Here is an 18,832-nt window from a genome sequence, read left to right as displayed (position 1 = left end):
TGTGTGTGTGTGTGTGTGTGTGTGTGTGTGTGTGTGTGTGTGTGTGTGTGTGGATGGTGTATGTGTCTGTGTGGTGTGTGTGTGTGTGTGTGTGTCTGTGTGTGTTTTCCACCAGGGCACATAATGACTGTGTTTATGTTTTGTGAATCTGTATGATTCATGATGTCCTTATGTGATGAATTGCGTAATTAGTTTTTTTTTTTGTTCGTTTGACCGTCTGTATGTGTGTGTGTGTATGTGTGTGTGTGTGTGTGTGTGTGTGTGTGTGTGTGTGTGTGTGTGTGTGTGTGTGTGTGTGTGTGTCTGGTGTTTCTTGTTTGTGCGTACGTTGCCGAACCGTGTGTGTTCGTTTCGTTCAGGTTTCACAGCTGTTGTGAGCGCGTTTCACAACTGTTATGACGTCCGTTTCACAAGTGTGTGTGTGTGTGTGTGTGTGTGTGTGTGTGTGTGTGTGTGTGTGTGTGTGTTCTTGTGTCTGTGTCTCGCTTATGCGTACTGTTTGGCCCACGTTTCACTGCGTATCAGTTGTGTTCAAGTTTCACGAATTAACGTTCTTACATCATCATGTATGCTACATAGATATATTATATCAGTGTCATACAAGACCCTTGTTTAGTTTCTTAAGCAAGCGTCGTGTCAGGCATTGTCTTGTTTCACTTGTTTGTTTCATAAGCAAGTTTACTGTCAGTGTTTCCCTTGTTTACTTTCGTTTCATAATCTTGTGTGTTTCTTTGCTTCATATATTTTGTTTCATGTTTCTTAAACAAGTGCGGTTTCAGTATGTCTTGCTTAGTTTCTTGTGTTATAAGCAAGTGTGGTTTCAGTGTCTATCTTGTTTAGTTCCCTGGCCTTCGTCCTGACCTTCGAGGGTCAGGTCAGAGCCCAGGTCATCATACCTAAGGGTCGTACCATGGGGATCAGGGGGTCGTACCGTCATGTTCAAGGCCGTACCGTCTTGCTCACTGGTCATACCGTCTTGTATGTATATATATATATATATTTCTTGTATCTCCCCTGATGATGTGATTATTACACGAAAGTGCACTTGGGAACTTATTGTGTTTCATTTCCCCGTGGACTCATAGCAGTGATAGTGTTGTATTCACATCAGCGTTTATCCGCCCATACAGTCCACGGCGGCTGTGTCCTCATGACGTGCATGAACAACCTATCCCAGTCGTAATGAAGGCATATGTAACGACTCGCTTATTTTGACCCGTACATGGCAATCGGTTCTGATCATCCCGTCCCTCTACCGTGGTGCACGCGTTCTCATTTTAGGTCTGGTGGTGTGGCTGTGTGTCTCGTGTATTTCGTATGGCACTGGGTGTATTGATGATGGTACAGGGCGGGTCTGTGTCACGGGGCAGTGCCAGGATGCTGGGCGTCCACCTCATATGATGTTGTGTGGCGACACGAGGTGAGTGATGTGGCGGAGCATAAATTTTGAATTGCGGACGCTTGGTAACACTGGGTGCGTATTTATGTATATTTTTGTGTTGCCACTGATGGATCGTACGGTTGGCAACAGCGTCATGATCATAGCATAACAGTGCCTGATATATATATATATATATATATATATATATATATATATATATATATATATATATATATATATATATATATATATATGTGTGGGTATTTTACTGCCTGTTTATATTACATGTGTTGTATTCACTGTGTGTATATAGCTATTTATATAACCCTTGTTTTGCTCTCGCGATGTATATAACTGGTTTGTATGATGCCTTTCTTTATGCCATAGACATACGTATGCTAACGCCACTTCCTCTCATTTCTCGAATACATGTGATGTGTTACACTTGCTTATAATACATCTCTCAGCTGTTCACAAGATATATCCTTTTATGCATACTTAGGTATTCATATAACGTAAGGGTATGAGTATACATCAAGTGGGTGACAGTTGTACATGTATACAAGTACATATTACAGCTGCAGCTGTAGTATGCATAACACAAGATATATATATATATATATATATATATATATATATATATATATATATATATATATATATATATATATTTATATATTTATTTTTATCCATTCCACTTTCCTGACTCACACAACAGTTTCTATGCCAAGAAATATAGATCGTCTTTCTAATGCTTTTTATGTCTTCAGAAAACATAATACGATTGTATGTTTGAATGGGATTGGGTGAATATTTTTCATCATATGTTATATAACATGAACTTCTCTCCATATGACAGTGTTCATTGAAGCTAACATTTCTTTTTTGTACAAGATCCCCAAGCTATAAGGGAATAATATGCCCCTGGCCCTGAAATTTCTTGTCAGATATTATATATATATATATATATATATATATATATATATATATATATATATATATATATATATATATATATATATCATACATATTCGCCATTTCCCGCATTTACGAGGTAGCGTTCAAAGCAGAGTACTGAGCCTTTGAGGGAATATCATCTCTTGGCTCCCCTCTCTGTTCCTTTTTTTGGAATAGTAAAAAAAAAAAGAGATGGAAGGATTTCCAGCTCCCCGCTCCCATATATATATATATATATATATATATATATATATATATATATATATATATATATATATATATATATATATATATTGGAAAGGATCTCAGTTTTGCGCGTGATCAAGATATTCCTGAGTCCACGGGGAAAGTGAAACACGATAAGTTCCCAAGTGCACTTTCGTGTAATAATCACATCATCAGGGGAAACACAAGAGAGAAATATAGCAGTCATTTGATATACAACGAAGAGACGTCCTAGCTACGTCTCTTCGTTGTATATCAACTGACTGTTATATTTCTCTCTTGTGTCTCCCCTGATGATGTGATTATTACACGAAAGTGCACTTGGGAACTTATCGTGTTTCATTTTCCCCGTGGACTCATAGGAATATATATATATATATATATATATATATATATATATATATATATATATATATATATATATATATATATATATCGAACCGAACTCGCCAAATGAGGCTTTTAAGACCACAATCATCACCATTTAGGCCTCCGTGTTGGAGGTGTTGTCGAGGGGGTGAATTATGTTAATGGGTGGTAGGTACACCTATGCAATCAGGGGGCTCCCGTGAGGAGGAGGAGGAGGAGAGAGAGAGAGAGAGAGAGAGGCCTCCGTGTTACCAATGTCGCAGGATTACATCCCCAGACTCGACTCTGGCGTATCCCAATTGCGACGTAAACAACATATATATATATATATATATATATATATATATATATATATATATATATATATATATATATATATATATATATATATATATATATAATGCCCATTGACAAAGCTGCATGGGTTTTGGGGGGTAGATGGATGATGGGGAAGGGAGGGGGGGTCCTTCCACCTCGACGTTGTCCATCCACAGTCTCAATAGACAGAGGAGGGAACTCCCCCTGCCTCTCCCTCCCTCCCCCAGATCTCGTCTTTTGTACAGAAAAGCTTTTGGTGAGAACATTTGACAGTGTTCCTCTCTCTCTCTCTCTCTCTCTCTCTCTCTCTCTCTCTCTCTCTCTCTCTCTCTCTCTCTCTCTCTCTCTCTCTTCTACCCCAGAGAGAGAGTCTGTGTGTGCGTGTATGGGTTAGGGGAATGGGGGTAGCCAACTGCCGTAGGTGGGGAAATGGACCTTCCCTTTCAGCACAGGAAACCGCTGGGGGAAGAGAGAGAGAGAGAGAGAGAGAGAGAGAGAGAGAGAGAGAGAGAGAGAGAGAGAGAGAGAGAGAGAGGAGTCGAAACCCCAACGTTTTCATAGATTTTACGTCTCCCAATACATCAGGCAGAGAGAGGAGGGGGGGCGCCGCGGGGGAGGCCCTGGGAGTCTTAATGGCTGTAGCTCGTTTGCTAAACGTTGTGCGGTCATCAAACTGCCCACCAGAGCAATTCTCACCCGGGGTAAATGAATCCTGTCTGGTCGGGTTAGGTATTTAGGGTGATGATGGAAACGGTGTTGCCCTTTTTTGTCGACAGATGGAGATAGTTTCTTGCCCCGCAAGCGCCAGGCGAGCTGATAGGCCAGAGGCGGCCAATGGGCGCGCGCCTTCTGTTGATCGATTCCGGCTCAGGCTCAATCAATTAGTGCACACAGTAGGTACGGGGGAAGGGGTTCCAGATATTTTTTGGCAGGCCAGAAGACCTGGTCAAGCACACAGCAGCTCGTAAAGATGTGGTCAGTTTTATGTATCGAGCCTTTGCTGCCGGTTTTTTCTATTGTGTGGAATGATTTTAGGGAAAACTATGATAATATATGAAGGTTCCCCTCAATTCCACTTCACCCTTCCCCCGGTGCGTCGGCACTGTCCGTATCCTGCGCTCGGATTGGCCGAGATCCGCGTAACTCCTCCCTAAGACCATCTGGCCCCGCCCTAATCCCGCCTCCGAAAGTGATGTAGCAGAAAAATGGTTGGACTACATAGTGTTCACTCGTGTTCCCGTTGTAGGACACGCACTTTTACAGCGTCAACTCTATGTAGCGGAGGTGATAGCAAGTCACCTACAACTCGTACCACAAGTTCAACTTGTTCATACATCCACAACTTGAACGTTTACTCCCAAAGGTAAAGATCTTCCCGAACTGAAACGTTGCTGTAGTGAATCTCTCCCCCCGTGCAGTTTGTGTGTTTACGATCACCGTCGAATTATAAGTGTTTTGGTGGAGCGAGTGTCGGGGCACCACCAGTTTTTCCTCTCTCTCCAGTCAAGCCTTGTGGAGGGGTCCTAGCGCGGGGCTTGAGCATCCTGGGGGAAGCCCTCCTCGCCATCTGGCGGACGGAAAGTTTGCATTTTTCCCTCACTCCGGCTTGAAAAAGTGGCGGTGGACGCGTGCTGGAAGTGGGGGTTTGGTGATGTGAGCCAGGCTTGAAGGACACGACCGACCGACCTCCTCCTCCCTCCCGACTACTATGAGAAGTGTTGAAGGTCGACGACATGTGTGAGTGTTTCGTAAAGAGGAGATTGTGGGCGGGCAGAGGAAGGGATCTCGACAGTCTCATTCCCGGCCACGACATGCGGGAGAGAGACAGAAGTTTGACGACCAATTTGTGATCCCGGAGTGACTCAAGTGACAAGTTCTCCTCGACTAACAATCAGTTCGTCCTCCCTCCTCCTCTCCTCCCCGCACAGAATCCAGTAACGTCCCCTCCTAATGTCAGAATGACGTGTTATCTCGTAGACTCCCCGTGATGTGAGAGCGAGTAGGGCCGGCGGGGAAGCACGGAAATTTAATGTTCTCCCCCCGGAGTATCCTTGCCCTCCGGCAGGCGTACTAGGTGTAATCAGTCTCGAGAACCGAATCTGTGTTCCGGTTCTCTCCCCCTCCTGTTGTAGCCTTCTCCGATCTGCCTGGACAAGCCGCTCCCCTTCCAAGACGCATGTTAAGACCCGACTTCGAGTCGCGAGTTCGATGGACTCAGTGCGTATAAGTCCGAGGAGGACGGGTTGTGACGGGCTAGGTGTCGGAGACACGACCCCCCCTAACCCGCCCCTTGCGTCGTCGCCTAGCGTAACGTGACGCACGGAGTGATGACTTTAGAGCAGCAGGAGGCAGGTGTGACGCCATACCCTCGCTGGACAAGCAGGGGAATCGCTGTGCAAGTGTTCCCTCACACGTAGCATAACTGAGGCCAAAGAACGAGGCTCCTATATCACGGGGATGGGGCTGGGTAGAGCGACAGAGCAAATGGGGTCAAATGACCCGTGACCTCAAGTCATTCCAGCTGTGTCATCACCATGTTAATTCCAAGCCGAGACAACCCAGTTGGTTATGATGAATTAAAGTAGATCTAGTCCTTATTAATTTTAAAAGTAGATTTTGTTCAGCCTTCCCCAGATTGGAATATTCTCATATATATATATATATATATATATATATATATATATATATATATATATATATATATATATATATACACAGCCCCCCTAGGGCGTCTAGCCTCCGAGGACCCAGGGAGGAGAAGGGCGTTGTGAGGGGCTTAGAACTTGAGGATGAACCGCACGTGCCGCTTGGCCGAAATCCCGGCCGTTCTCCCGTCACTAAATCCACTAAACGAGCTGCGGTGAAGACCTCCTCCCGGGCCGCCGCCGCCGCCGCCAGCCAGCCCTGCTGCACTCTGCGGCCAAACTCGGCCAGGTTTGGGAGCCGCCCGAAGGAGGAGACCTCAAGACCCTCGCGAAAGTTCATTTAGTACACGCGTCTGTGTGGCCGCCGCAGAGCGGGAGTGGTGGTTGTGGCCGCTGCCGCGGGACAGAAATTCTCCCCTCGCCGTTTTGGGATCTCGAAATGACCCACGGTGTTGGGATGTAATTAGCATTATTCAATGGAAAAAAAAAAAATTGTGGTGTGACTGTGCTTGAAGAAGTCGCTTTGGTCTCCCTCTTTTTCTCGTACCCGAAGGAGAGGAGCAGGAGTAGTAGTAGTGGTTGTGGAAGCGTGTGCGTGCGTCCGTGTGTATGTGTGTATGTGTGTGTGTGGCCAGTACAGCGTGTAATAAATGACGAGGCATTAATCACACGACCAAGGAGAAGCTCATTTAGATGCGCGACAGCCAGGCAGGCACGGCGCTATTATGCAGCCCACGTCCCCCCCGCGGCCACGACAAAGACCCTCCACTAGTGAAATTTTCAACGAGAGGAGGAGGAGAAGGAGGAGGCGCGGCGCCCCCCTTCAAAAAATATCAGAGAGGGGAAGGTCTTTCCCTCCCGTTCATGTCTCGTGATTCCTCAAACATCTTCAAAAAGCACGCGTCTGTTGGTGACCTCCTCGGGAGGGCCAGTGTGTAAATTAACGGCCCGTGTGTGTGTGACGGGGCTCGGAGGCGCTTGGCGGTGGTGACGGCGTCACCGTACGGGGATTTATCCCGTCGGTTTCGTGCGAGTGTCGCCCTCCATATATATATATATATGACCCGACCGTCATCCTCTCGGGATTCGCCGCGTCAGGAGGTTCACGTTAAGGGCGCACACACATCTCGCCCACTCAACCAGGGGCCTGGTTAACCTCCACTTGTCCCATAGACCTAACCTCCGCCCGGAGAGGTCGCACGCCCCTTCCAGAGCCTGTGATAACAGCCGGGCGACGGTTCCCCAGTACCGGGTGTCGGCTGTCCCGGGAACTCTCTAGTACCGTGGTTGGAATCCCCCATGGTGGATCTGGATCCTCTTGGTTGGGCTGCCTAACCGGTCGAGTCACCTCGCTCTTAATCCTGGCCAGAATTTAATCTTCAGTTTGGACTCTCTATCTCTCTCTCTCTCTCTCTCTCTCTCTCTCTCTCTCTCTCTCTCTCTCTCTCTCTCTCTCTCTCTCTCTCATCACCCCTGTAGAGCTAGCTCTCTCTCCCCCTTCCCCCTCAGCCTGCCCGTCATCGTCATCATCGCTGCCGCTGGCGCGCGCCGCGCCCCCCGGTCCGAGTGATTACGGAGAATAGTTGTTTATATGCAAATCAGGAGGACACAGATTTAACTGCGTTGTTTGGTCATTACCGTGCGCCTGTTGGGGTAATTGTCCCGGGTTATGTTTGAGTCCGTCTGTTTCAGCTTTCTTTTAATTGGTTGTTTTGTAATTGATGAATGAAATTGGATTCGATTCATTGTAATTTTTTTTTTTTTTGACGTTGAGGCGCGAGGGGTTGAAGGGAGGGGGTGGTGTCGTGTCATGTCGTTTCGCCAGGAGCGGGGCGAGACTTGTCGTCCCACCCCGCCGGCGGCTGCCCTCATGCTGGTCGTGTGGTGGTGGTGGTGATGATGCTGTCGTTGTGGTGGTGATGGTGGTGTCGTTGTGTGATGAGAGGGAGGGATGGGGGGGGTTGTTGTTGTCGTCGCTGTATCCGCCTGATGCCGCAGGTCGTCGCCGCCTGGTGATGATGTCGTCCCAGCGTGCCGCAGGTCGTTCGCCGACTGATAGTAACGTCCCAGTTTGCCGCAGGTCGTCGCTTGCGTGTTAGTTTTGACCCGGTGTCCCGCAAGTCGTCGCTGTTGGGTAGTTTTGTCGTCCCAGCGCCGCAAGTCGTCGCCGCTTGTTAGTCATGCCCTAGCGTACCGCAAGTCGCCGCTGCCTGGCAGTTTTGTCGTTCCACTGTACCGCAAGCCATCTCTGGCCGGCAGTATTGTCGTCCTAGTTTGCCGCAGGTCGTCGCCGCAACAGTAGTAGCGTCGTCCTAGTTTGCCGCAGGTCGTCGCCACAATAGTAGTAGCGTCGTCCTAGTTTGCCGCAGGTCGTCGCCACAATAGTAGTAGTGTCGTCCTACTTTGCCGCAGGTCGTCGCCACAATAGTAGTAGTAGTGTCGTCCTAGTTTGCCGCAGGTCGTCGCCGCAACAGTAGCAGTGTCGTCCTAGTTTGCCGCAGGTCGTCGCCGCAACAGTAGTATTTTCGTCCTACTTTGCCGCAGGTCGTCGCCGCAACAGTAGCAGTGTCGTCCTAGTTTGCCGCAGGTCGTCGCCGCAACAGTAGCAGTGTCGTCCTAGTTTGCCGCAGGTCGTCGCCGCAACAGTAGCAGTGTCGTCCTAGTTTGCCGCAGGTCGTCGCCGCAACAGTAGTAGTGTCATCCAAGTTTGCCGCAGGTCGTCGCCGCAACAGTAGCAGTGTCGTCCCCGTTTGCCGCAGCCATATTTCAGTGACCTCCCGCAAGGAGGGGAAGAGGGCGCGCGGACAGAATTTGCCCCGCTGCTCGTCGCATGTACACTCCACGCAAGAGATTCACCTGGCCATGTTTTTGTTTGGGGATATCCCGATATTGGGGTATCTGGGTGTGTTGGGATCTCCCGATATTGGGGTATCTGGGTGTGTTGGGATATCCCGATATTGGGATATCCCGATATTGGGGTATCTGGGTGTGTTGGGATCTCCCGATATTGGGGTATCTGGGTGTGTTGGGATATCCCGATATTGGGATATCCCGATATTGGGGTATCTGGGTGTGTTGGGATATCCCGATATTGGGATATCCCGGAGTAGATAGCACCGCCAGAGGGAAAGAAACCTACCTCCTCCCCACCTTCTCTCACCCACATACCGGAGACTGACCCCACCCTCGTGTGTTGACCTAATTAAGGGAATGATTATCATGAGCCTCTACGATTAGTCGATGATTATCATGAGCCTGTACGAGTAATCGATCGATTATCATGAGCCTCTACGATTAATCGATCGATTATCGTGAGTCTACGATTAATCGATCGATTATCATGAGCCTCTACGATTAATCGATCGATTATCGTGAGTCTACGATTAATCGATCGATTCTCGTGAGCCTCTACGATTAATCGATCGATTATCGTGAGTCTACGATTAATCGATCGATTATCATGAGCCTCTACGAGTAATCGATCGATTATCATGAGCCTCTACGATTAATCGATTATTCTCATGAGCCTTTACGATAAATCGATGATTATCATAAGCCTTTACGATTAATCGATCGATTATCGTGAGCCTCTACGATTAATCGATGTTCACCTTGGGGGGGATACATTTTTTTTGTCAGATTATTCTTATGATTCACGACGTCTTTCGCAACCAGTTTGTGTGATCATACCCAGTTGACGATTATTTGTGCGTGGATGCGCTCGAACTTCCGTCCTGTCCCGCTAGAGTGATTAATATTTGCAGCCCGACGATTCGCTCCCCTTCGTGTGATCACTTCTTAATTAATCACCATTCTTGCAGCAGTGGTGAGAGGGAGGGAGGAGAGGGAGGCACCATTACCGTCACCATCATTGTTCTCAGATGTGAGATGGTGAACTAGATAAGTCATGATGCTCACTATCGTCTTGATCACCATCAGCTGCAGCAGCCTTTTATTTCACCATCAGCTGCAGCATCTCACCATCACCAGCATCATCACCAGCATCTCACCATCACCAGCATCATCACCAGCATCTCACCATCACCAGCATCATCACCATCACCAGCATCATCACCAGCATCATCACCATCACCAGCATCATCACCAGCATCATCACCATCACCAGCATCATCACCAGCATCATCACCATCACCAGCATCATCACCATCACCAGCATCATCACCATCACCAGCATCATCACCATCACCAGCATCATCACCATCACCAGCATCATTATCATCATCACCTGCAATATTTCACTATCATCAGCTGCGGGATCTCACCATCACTATCATTACCAGCATCTCTCACCACCATCACCATCATCATCACCATCATCATCACCCCCACCATCATCATCATCATCATCATCATCATCTTCAGCTGGAGTATCTCACCATCACCATCATCATCATCATCATCATCATCATCTTCAGCTGGAGTATCTCACCATCACCATCATCATCATCATCATCATCATCATCTTCAGCTGGAGTATCTCACCATCACCATCATCATCATCACCACCATCATCATCATCATCATCATCATCATCTTCAGCTGGAGTATCTCACCATCACCATCATCATCATCATCATCATCATCATCTTCAGCTGGAGTATCTCACCATCACCATCATCATCATCACCACCATCATCATCATCATCATCATCTTCAGCTGGAGTATCTCACCACCATCATCATCATCATCATCTTCAGCTGGAGTATCTCACCATCACCATCAACTCCGTCACTATCATCACCCTCGGTTGTAGCATCACCATCAGGGTTACTCCACAACCCGGTGGTGACTGCCATCATCATCATCATTTGACCCTCACACTCGCCTCCATCACCATAGTCATCACCATAAAGCCTCTCCCTCCCTCTAGCCTTGCCATATCCATCCCATCTTCAGCTCCCTCCCTCCCTCCCTCTGTCTCCCCCCATTTCCCTCCTTCCATCTGATGGCTCCTTTCCCTCCCTCCCTCTAGCTTGTCTTACCCATTTCATTCTCTCTCTCTCTCTCTCTCTCTCTCTCTCTCTCTCTCTCTCTCTCTCTCTCTCTCTCTCTCTCTCTCTCTCTCTCTACATCTCTTCCTTCATCTGTTACTCCTCCTTCCTCCCTCCCTCCCTTTCCATCTCTTGGCTCCATATATCCTTCCCTCAACCCTTTCGCTTTTCTCACCTGTCCCATTCCCCTGCCACCTATCTCTCCCTCCACATCTTGCCTCCCCTCCCTCCCTCCCTCTCCATGTAGGTGGCATCCCGCCCTCCCATCTCATGCATGTTAACCTTCCCCACCACAACCCACCTCCCCCTACAGTAGGCGGTGGTAGTCAGCCGCCCGCCCTTTAGACCTGGCCAGGGGTGGGTTAGGTTAGGGTGTTCGCCGGTAATTACGGGCGGGCAGGGTTGTTAAGGCAGACGGACGGAGGAGGAGGAGGAGGAAGGGAGGCCCTTGGAGTCAGCCTCCAGACACCTAGACGGGAGCTGGCCCGTCCACGCGAGTTTATGGTTGGCCACACACTCCCTCCTCCAGGCACGCCATCCCCGGCGAGGCGGCGCCCTTCTTGTAATAATGTTTATCACTCGTTCTCTCCATCGCTAATTACGTTCCTCAAGACTCTAATTACCGTGCCGATGGCTGAGTGGGATTTCATCGATATCGTGTCTATATGTGTGTGTGTGTGTGTGTGTGTGTGTATATATATATATATATATATATATATATATATATATATATATATATATATATATATATATACATAGTCTTGGGCGATTGCACGTTGCCCATTTTTCTGTGGTGGCGCCGTCCCAGCGGAAGAGTCCGTGGGGGCGATCTGGAGAGCGAAGTAATTAAGAGAATTTGTTAATGTAACCACCTTGGGTGGGGGGGGGGGAAGTTGTATGTCTTTTTGGGGGGGGTTGTCAGCAGCGGGGGGCGCCACACACACACACACACACACACACACCAGGAGCCACAAGCGTGAGACCGAAGAAAATGGAACGAAGACTCAAAAGAAAAAAAAAAACGGGCGGATGGTCTTGGTTTACGACTGAAGGTGCTAATGGAGGAGGCGGAACGCGGGGTCATGGTAGGGAGGGAGGGGGGAATTGGCTTCTGTGCCGTCTCCACCTTATCGAAGACAACATCTAATTATCACGTGTAATCGAGTGGGGCTTTATCTTGGTGCACCATCAGGAGGGAGGGAGGGAACCGCCGGGGGAGTGTAGGAAAGGTGTTGCCCCGGAGGAAGGAGGGGGGGGGGGAGATTGAAGAGGGAGGGGGGGTCGGCACAGCACACACCACCGCTACGACGCGGGGCGGCGGCCGCCCCCCCTGCCTTGTGGCACCTTCCTGAAGCAGGCGCTGAGGCGTCCACCCTCGCCAACACCAACACACCACCACACCCCCTCCAACACTACACCACCAACACACCACAGCAACACACACACACACACTACCACAACAACACAAATCACCAACACAGAATGTTACCACTCGATTATTTCCCGTTCTTTTTCTTCTTCTTTGCGCATTTTGACCCCGTGCATCTCACAGCCACAGCGGGGTCGTCTTGTGATTACAATCCCGGGCTAGATGCAGTCGATCGTTAATCAACAGATGTGATCTATTATTCATAATCGTACGGCACTTTTTGCCACGTATTTACTCCATTTTTTTTCTCTTCTTAACTCATTTACAGTTGGCGCTGGTAACTGGAGGGGCTCTTAAGAACGCTGTCTTACCTGCTCATGCTGCGCAGTGTGTGTGTGTGGGTGTGTGTCTGTGTGTGTGTGTCTGTCTGTCTGTGTGTGTGTGTGTGTGTGTGTGTGTGTGTATGTACATGGCCAAGTTGTGGCTGACCCAGGGAGCTGCCAGAAGGCTGCGTGATATTTTTCGCATCTTATATTCTCTACCTGTTCCTTACACAGTGTTGATATATGATATAAGGTCTTGCGATTATCCTTATGCAGTGTTGGTATAGGATATATAAACCTCATACAGTGTTGATATATGATATACAAACTTGCGATTGTCCTCATACAGTGTTGATATATGATATGTAAACCTGCGATTATTTTCATAGTGTTGATATATGATATATAACCTTGCGATTATCCTTATATAGTGTTGATATATGTAATCCTGCCATTATTCTAAGGGATCTATGACTGTTTGAGAGGATTGAGCCGTGGCGGTGGAGTCCTTGCTTCGTGTGTGCGACGGTATAGCGTCATTTCATTGCGCATTTTTATAAAATCGTACGTTAAATTTTGCCCCCTGGCGGTAGCCGACGCAGATGTTTTGCCAGCAGCACGTGTTAAATTCTGTGGTTGTGTGTTAATGTTCGTTGTAGTGTGTCCACTCCGTGAGCTCTTGTGATTTTTTTTGAGATAACACTGCTTGGTGCTTCTTATGTTAATCGCCGTGGTTGTTATAAGTTTAACATGTTTAAGCAGCGTATTTACTGAGAATTTGACAAGTCAAATCGCAGATGTTACAGCACACACACACACACACACACACACACACACACACACACACACACACACACACACACACACACACACACACATATTAACCTCTGCTGGTGGAATAGGGTATTGAAAGTAACCATTGTATGTGCTTAAGATCTAATATGTTAAGCGTCTGTATTGAAATTTTTTTTAAATTGTTAGATCACGCAGGTGTTAATAACTTTCACTTGTTTACCCAAGTTAAAGCATGATGTTATAATGTAAATGCGTTGAGTACACGACGTTAAATCTCATATATGTTAATTCCTCGGAAGGTTTCGTAACATGCACATGGCAGGGGGCCCCCTGTAGATGTTAATGCCCCAAACAAGTTAATATTAGCAGTGTTCTGTTGTACAGGTATTTAACCCATGTTAACCCCCTCCACAGAGATACAGTAATTAACACAGATTAACCTCCATAGATGTGATACTAGTAGAGATAACTCCCCTCTGATATCTTCCCTCTTAAGATAACTCCCCTCTGATATCTTCCCTCTTAAGATAACTCCCCTCTGATATCTTCCCTCTTAAGATAACTCCCCTCTGATATCTTCCCTCTTAAGATAACTCCCCTCTGATATCTTCCTCTTAAGATAACTCCCCTCTGATATCTTCCCTCTTAAGATAACTCCCCTCTGATATCTTCCCTCTTAAGATAACTCCCCTCTGATATCTTCCCTCTTAAGATAACTCCCCTCTGATATCTTCCCTCTTAAGATAACTCCCCTCTGATATCTTCCCTCTTAAGATAACTCCCCTCTGATATCTTCCTCTTAAGATAACTCCCCTCTGATATCTTCCCTCTTAAGATAACTCCCCTCTGATATCTTCCCTCTTAAGATAACTCCCCTCTGATATCTTCCCTCTTAAGATAACTCCCCTCTGATATCTTCCCTCTTAAGATAACTCCCCTCTGATATCTTCCCTCTTAAGATAACTCCCCTCTGATATCTTCCCTCTTAAGATAACTCCCCTCTGATATCTTCCCTCTTAAGATAACTCCCCTCTGATATCTTCCCTCTTAAGATAACTCCCCTCTGATATCTTCCCTCTTAAGATAACTCCCCTCTGATATCTTCCCTCTTAAGATAACTCCCCTCTGATATCTTCCCTCTTAAGATAACTCCCCTCTGATATCTTCCCTCTTAAGATAACTCCCCTCTGATATCTTCCCTCTTAAGATAACTCCCCTCTGATATCTTCCCTCTTAAGATAACTCCCCTCTGATATCTTCCCTCTTAAGATAACTCCCCTCTGATATCTTCCCTCTTAAGATAACTCCCCTCTGATATCTTCCCTCTTAAGATAACTCCCCTCTGATATCTTCCCTCTTAAGATAACTCCCCTCTGATATCTTCCCTCTTAAGATAACTCCCCTCTGATATCTTCCCTCTTAAGATAACTCCCCTCTGATATCTTCCCTCTTAAGATAACTCCCCTCTGATATCTTCCCTCTTAAGATAACTCCCCTCTGATATCTTCCCTCTTAAGATAACTCCCCTCTGATATCTTCCCTCTTAAGATAACTCCCCTCTGATATCTTCCCTCTTAAGATAACTCCCCTCTGATATCTTCCCTCTTAAGATAACTCCCCTCTGATATCTTCCCTCTTAAGATAACTCCCCTCTGATATCTTCCCTCTTAAGATAACTCCCCTCTGATATCTTCCCTCTTAAGATAACTCCCCTCTGATATCTTCCCTCTTAAGATAACTCCCCTCTGATATCTTCCCTCTTAAGATAACTCCCCTCTGATATCTTCCCTCTTAAGATAACTCCCCTCTGATATCTTCCCTCTTAAGATAACTCCCCTCTGATATCTTCCCTCTTAAGATAACTCCCCTCTGATATCTTCCCTCTTAAGATAACTCCCCTCTGATATCTTCCCTCTTAAGATAACTCCCCTCTGATATCTTCCCTCTTAAGATAACTCCCCTCTGATATCTTCCCTCTTAAGATAACTCCCCTCTGATATCTTCCCTCTTAAGATAACTCCCCTCTGATATCTTCCCTCTTAAGATAACTCCCCTCTGATATCTTCCCTCTTAAGATAACTCCCCTCTGATATCTTCCCTCTTAAGATAACTCCCCTCTGATATCTTCCTCTTAAGATAACTCCCCTCTGATATCTTCCCTCTTAAGATAACTCCCCTCTGATATCTTCCCTCTTAAGATAACTCCCCTCTGATATCTTCCCTCTTAAGATAACTCCCCTCTGATATCTTCCCTCTTAAGATAACTCCCCTCTGATATCTTCCCTCTTAAGATAACTCCCCTCTGATATCTTCCCTCTTAAGATAACTCCCCTCTGATATCTTCCCTCTTAAGATAACTCCCCTCTGATATCTTCCCTCTTAAGATAACTCCCCTCTGATATCTTCCCTCTTAAGATAACTCCCCTCTGATATCTTCCCTCTTAAGATAACTCCCCTCTGATATCTTCCCTCTTAAGATAACTCCCCTCTGATATCTTCCTCTTAAGATAACTCCCCTCTGATATCTTCCCTCTTAAGATAACTCCCCTCTGATATCTTCCCTCTTAAGATAACTCCCCTCTGATATCTTCCCTCTTAAGATAACTCCCCTCTGATATCTTCCCTCTTAAGATAACTCCCCTCTGATATCTTCCCTCTTAAGATAACTCCCCTCTGATATCTTCCCTCTTAAGATAACTCCCCTCTGATATCTTCCCTCTTAAGATAACTCCCCTCTGATATCTTCCCTCTTAAGATAACTCCCCTCTGATATCTTCCCTCTTAAGATAACTCCCCTCTGATATCTTCCCTCTTAAGATAACTCCCCTCTGATATCTTCCCTCTTAAGATAACTCCCCTCTGATATCTTCCTCTTAAGATAACTCCCCTCTGATATCTTCCCTCTTAAGATAACTCCCCTCTGATATCTTCCCTCTTAAGATAACTCCCCTCTGATATCTTCCTCTTAAGATAACTCCCCTCTGATATCTTCCCTCTTAAGATAACTCCCCTCTGATATCTTCCCTCTTAAGATAACTCCCCTTTGATATCTTCCCTCTTAAGATAACTCCCCTCTGATATCTTCCCTCTTAAGATAACTCCCCTCTGATATCTTCCCTCTTAAGATAACTCCCCTCTGATATCTTCCCTCTTAAGATAACTCCCCTCTGATATCTTCCCTCTTAAGATAACTCCCCTCTGATATCTTCCCTCTTAAGATAACTCCCCTCTGATATCTTCCCTCTTAAGATAACTCCCCTCTGATATCTTCCCTCTTAAGATAACTCCCCTCTGATATCTTAAGCAGTTTCGTTGCGTGTTATATTTTGATCTCAGTATCTTATATCTTCACACTCTCCTGCTGGGGGGGGAGGCCAGGCATCAAAATGGACTTCAACACCACACACTCTCGGGTTCTCAGAAGAGGAGGAGGAGGAGAGGGGCGCCGCCACCGCTTTCCCTTCCCTTATAGTATATTTCGTTAATTAATCCAGGCCAAGAAATCCACAGCGGAGGGATGTACGAGTGGAACGGCTTGGGAGTGGGGTGGTGGAGGGCGGGAGTGAGTCGTGCCTTGCGTCCTTACAGCTGGCGAGCCGATGGGGGAGGATTACAATTAAGGTGCGATTACATTATCCCAGAAGGTAGTAGTGTGAGTGTGTGTCGCTGGTTCCCTGTCGGTGCCAGCAAGGTCGGTGGCGATTAATGGGGTGTCCAGAGAGGGCTCCTCCCCCACGGGCCTGATCTTCGCCCAGATGCGACAGTTTATTCCGCCACAAATTTATTTCAAGGGGGGCCCTCAAGGGCCCAATTTCTTCTTGCGTGGGGTGCGCCAGGCCGGCCTGCTGGTTCCGCGAGAGATTGTTTCAATTTTTTTAGAATGATGATTTTTGATTTATGGGTGAAGATAATTTTTTGAAATTTTAGTCTATTTTTTATTTGGTTGAAATCTGTTTTTATGGGATAGGATTGATTTTTGTATTCACAATTTCCTTATGGGTTGAATTCGATTTTTATTAACATAAATTAGTTGATTTTTGATTTTTTCGTATTGTATATCGATTGTAAGATTTTTAATTTTTTTTCTCAGGGACAGTCCAGATTAAATGCGTTATTTATCACCCGTTGGGAGAGAGAGAGAGAGAGAGAGAGAGAGAGAGAGAGAGAGAGAGAGAGAGAGAGAGAGAGAGTGAGTGGGATTTCAAAACTCCCCTGTTGAGGAGACGCAAGCCGCTGGCGTCTTGATGTATGCTTGCTTCAGTAGTGACCCCTCGAGACTTACGTGTTGCGTCGTCCCTTTTTGCGTCGTGGTAGAGTGAGGTAGTTACTCAGGGCCTCTCGTACGTTGCGTCTTAAGACAGTCGTAATATTGTTGCGTCCCTCTGCGTCGATAGAATCATTCCGATTCGTCCATGCGTGGCGTTAGTAGAAATTGATCTGTTGGTCCGTATTGTGCTGGTAGATTAATATTGTTGGTCTGTTATGTGCTGGTAGATTGATATTGTTGGTCTGTATTGTGCTGGTAGATTAATATTGTTGGTCTGTTATGTGTTGGTAGATTAATATTGTTGGTCTGTTATGTGTTGGTAGATTAATATTGTTGGTCTGTATTGTGCTGGTAGATTAATACTGTTGGTCTGTATTGTGCTGGTAGATTGATATTGTTGGTCTGTATTGTGCTGGTAGATTAATACTGTTGGTCCGTATTGTGTTGGTAGATTAATATTGTTGGTCTGTTATGTGCTGGTAGATTGATATTGTTGGTCTGTATTGTGCTGGTAGATTAATATTGTTGGTCTGTTATGTGTTGGTAGATTAATATTGTTGGTCTGTTATGTGTTGGTAGATTAATATTGTTGGTCTGTATTGTGCTGGTAGATTAATATTGTTGGTCTGTATTGTGCTGGTAGATTAATACTGTTGGTGTGTATTGTGCTGGTAGATTAATATTGTTGGTCTGTATTGTGCTGGTAGATTAATACTGTTGGTCTGTATTGTGCTGGTAGATTAATATTGTTGGTCTGTATTGTGCTGGTAGATTGGTCCTTGATATGCTGATAAATGGACACCGATGGTCCGTCGTGAACTGATAGATTTATTTTGCTGGTCCGTTGAGTCCTGATAGATTTATTTTGTTGGTCCGTAGGGTGCTGATGAATATATTCTGTGGTCCGTAGTGTGCTGATAGATATGTTTCTGTGGTCTGTAGTGTGCTGATAGATATATTTCTGTGGTCTGTAGTGTGCTGATAGATTTATGTCAGTGGTCCGTAGTGTACTGGGAGATTTATTTCGATGGTCCGTAGTGCTCTGGTAGATTTATTTCTGTGGTCCGTAGTGTGCTGATAGATGTATTTTGTTGGTCCGTACTGTGCTGATAGATTTATTTCGGTGGTCCTTAGGGTGTTGGTAGATTTATTTCGGTGATCCTTAGGGTG

The 18,832-nt window shown here is 46.2% G+C and overlaps 1 protein-coding gene across 2 annotated transcripts in view; it reads left to right on the top strand.

Moving 5' to 3' along the window:
• The first annotated feature begins 4,478 nt into the window (after positions 1 to 4,478).
• LOC139759162 (uncharacterized) overlaps positions 4,479 to 18,832 on the top strand; it is a 29,638-nt gene continuing 15,284 nt past the window's right edge. The window contains exon 1 of one of the 2 annotated variants that reach the window (XM_071681205.1): positions 4,479 to 4,613. Coding sequence is in view for 1 of the 2 variants with exons in the window: in XM_071681204.1 (XP_071537305.1) it covers positions 4,984 to 4,987 (4 nt within the window). In the remaining variant the exon portion in view is untranslated. Of the gene's footprint in view, positions 4,614 to 4,709; positions 4,988 to 18,832 lie in introns of those variants that run through there. The other variant, XM_071681204.1, reaches the window with a different exon arrangement.

Source organism: Panulirus ornatus, chromosome 32, assembly GCF_036320965.1.
Source record: "Panulirus ornatus isolate Po-2019 chromosome 32, ASM3632096v1, whole genome shotgun sequence".
NCBI classification, from domain to species: domain Eukaryota; kingdom Metazoa; phylum Arthropoda; class Malacostraca; order Decapoda; family Palinuridae; genus Panulirus; species Panulirus ornatus.
Note: the sequence above shows the minus strand (reverse complement) of the source record. Positions and strands in the feature narration are given on the sequence as shown.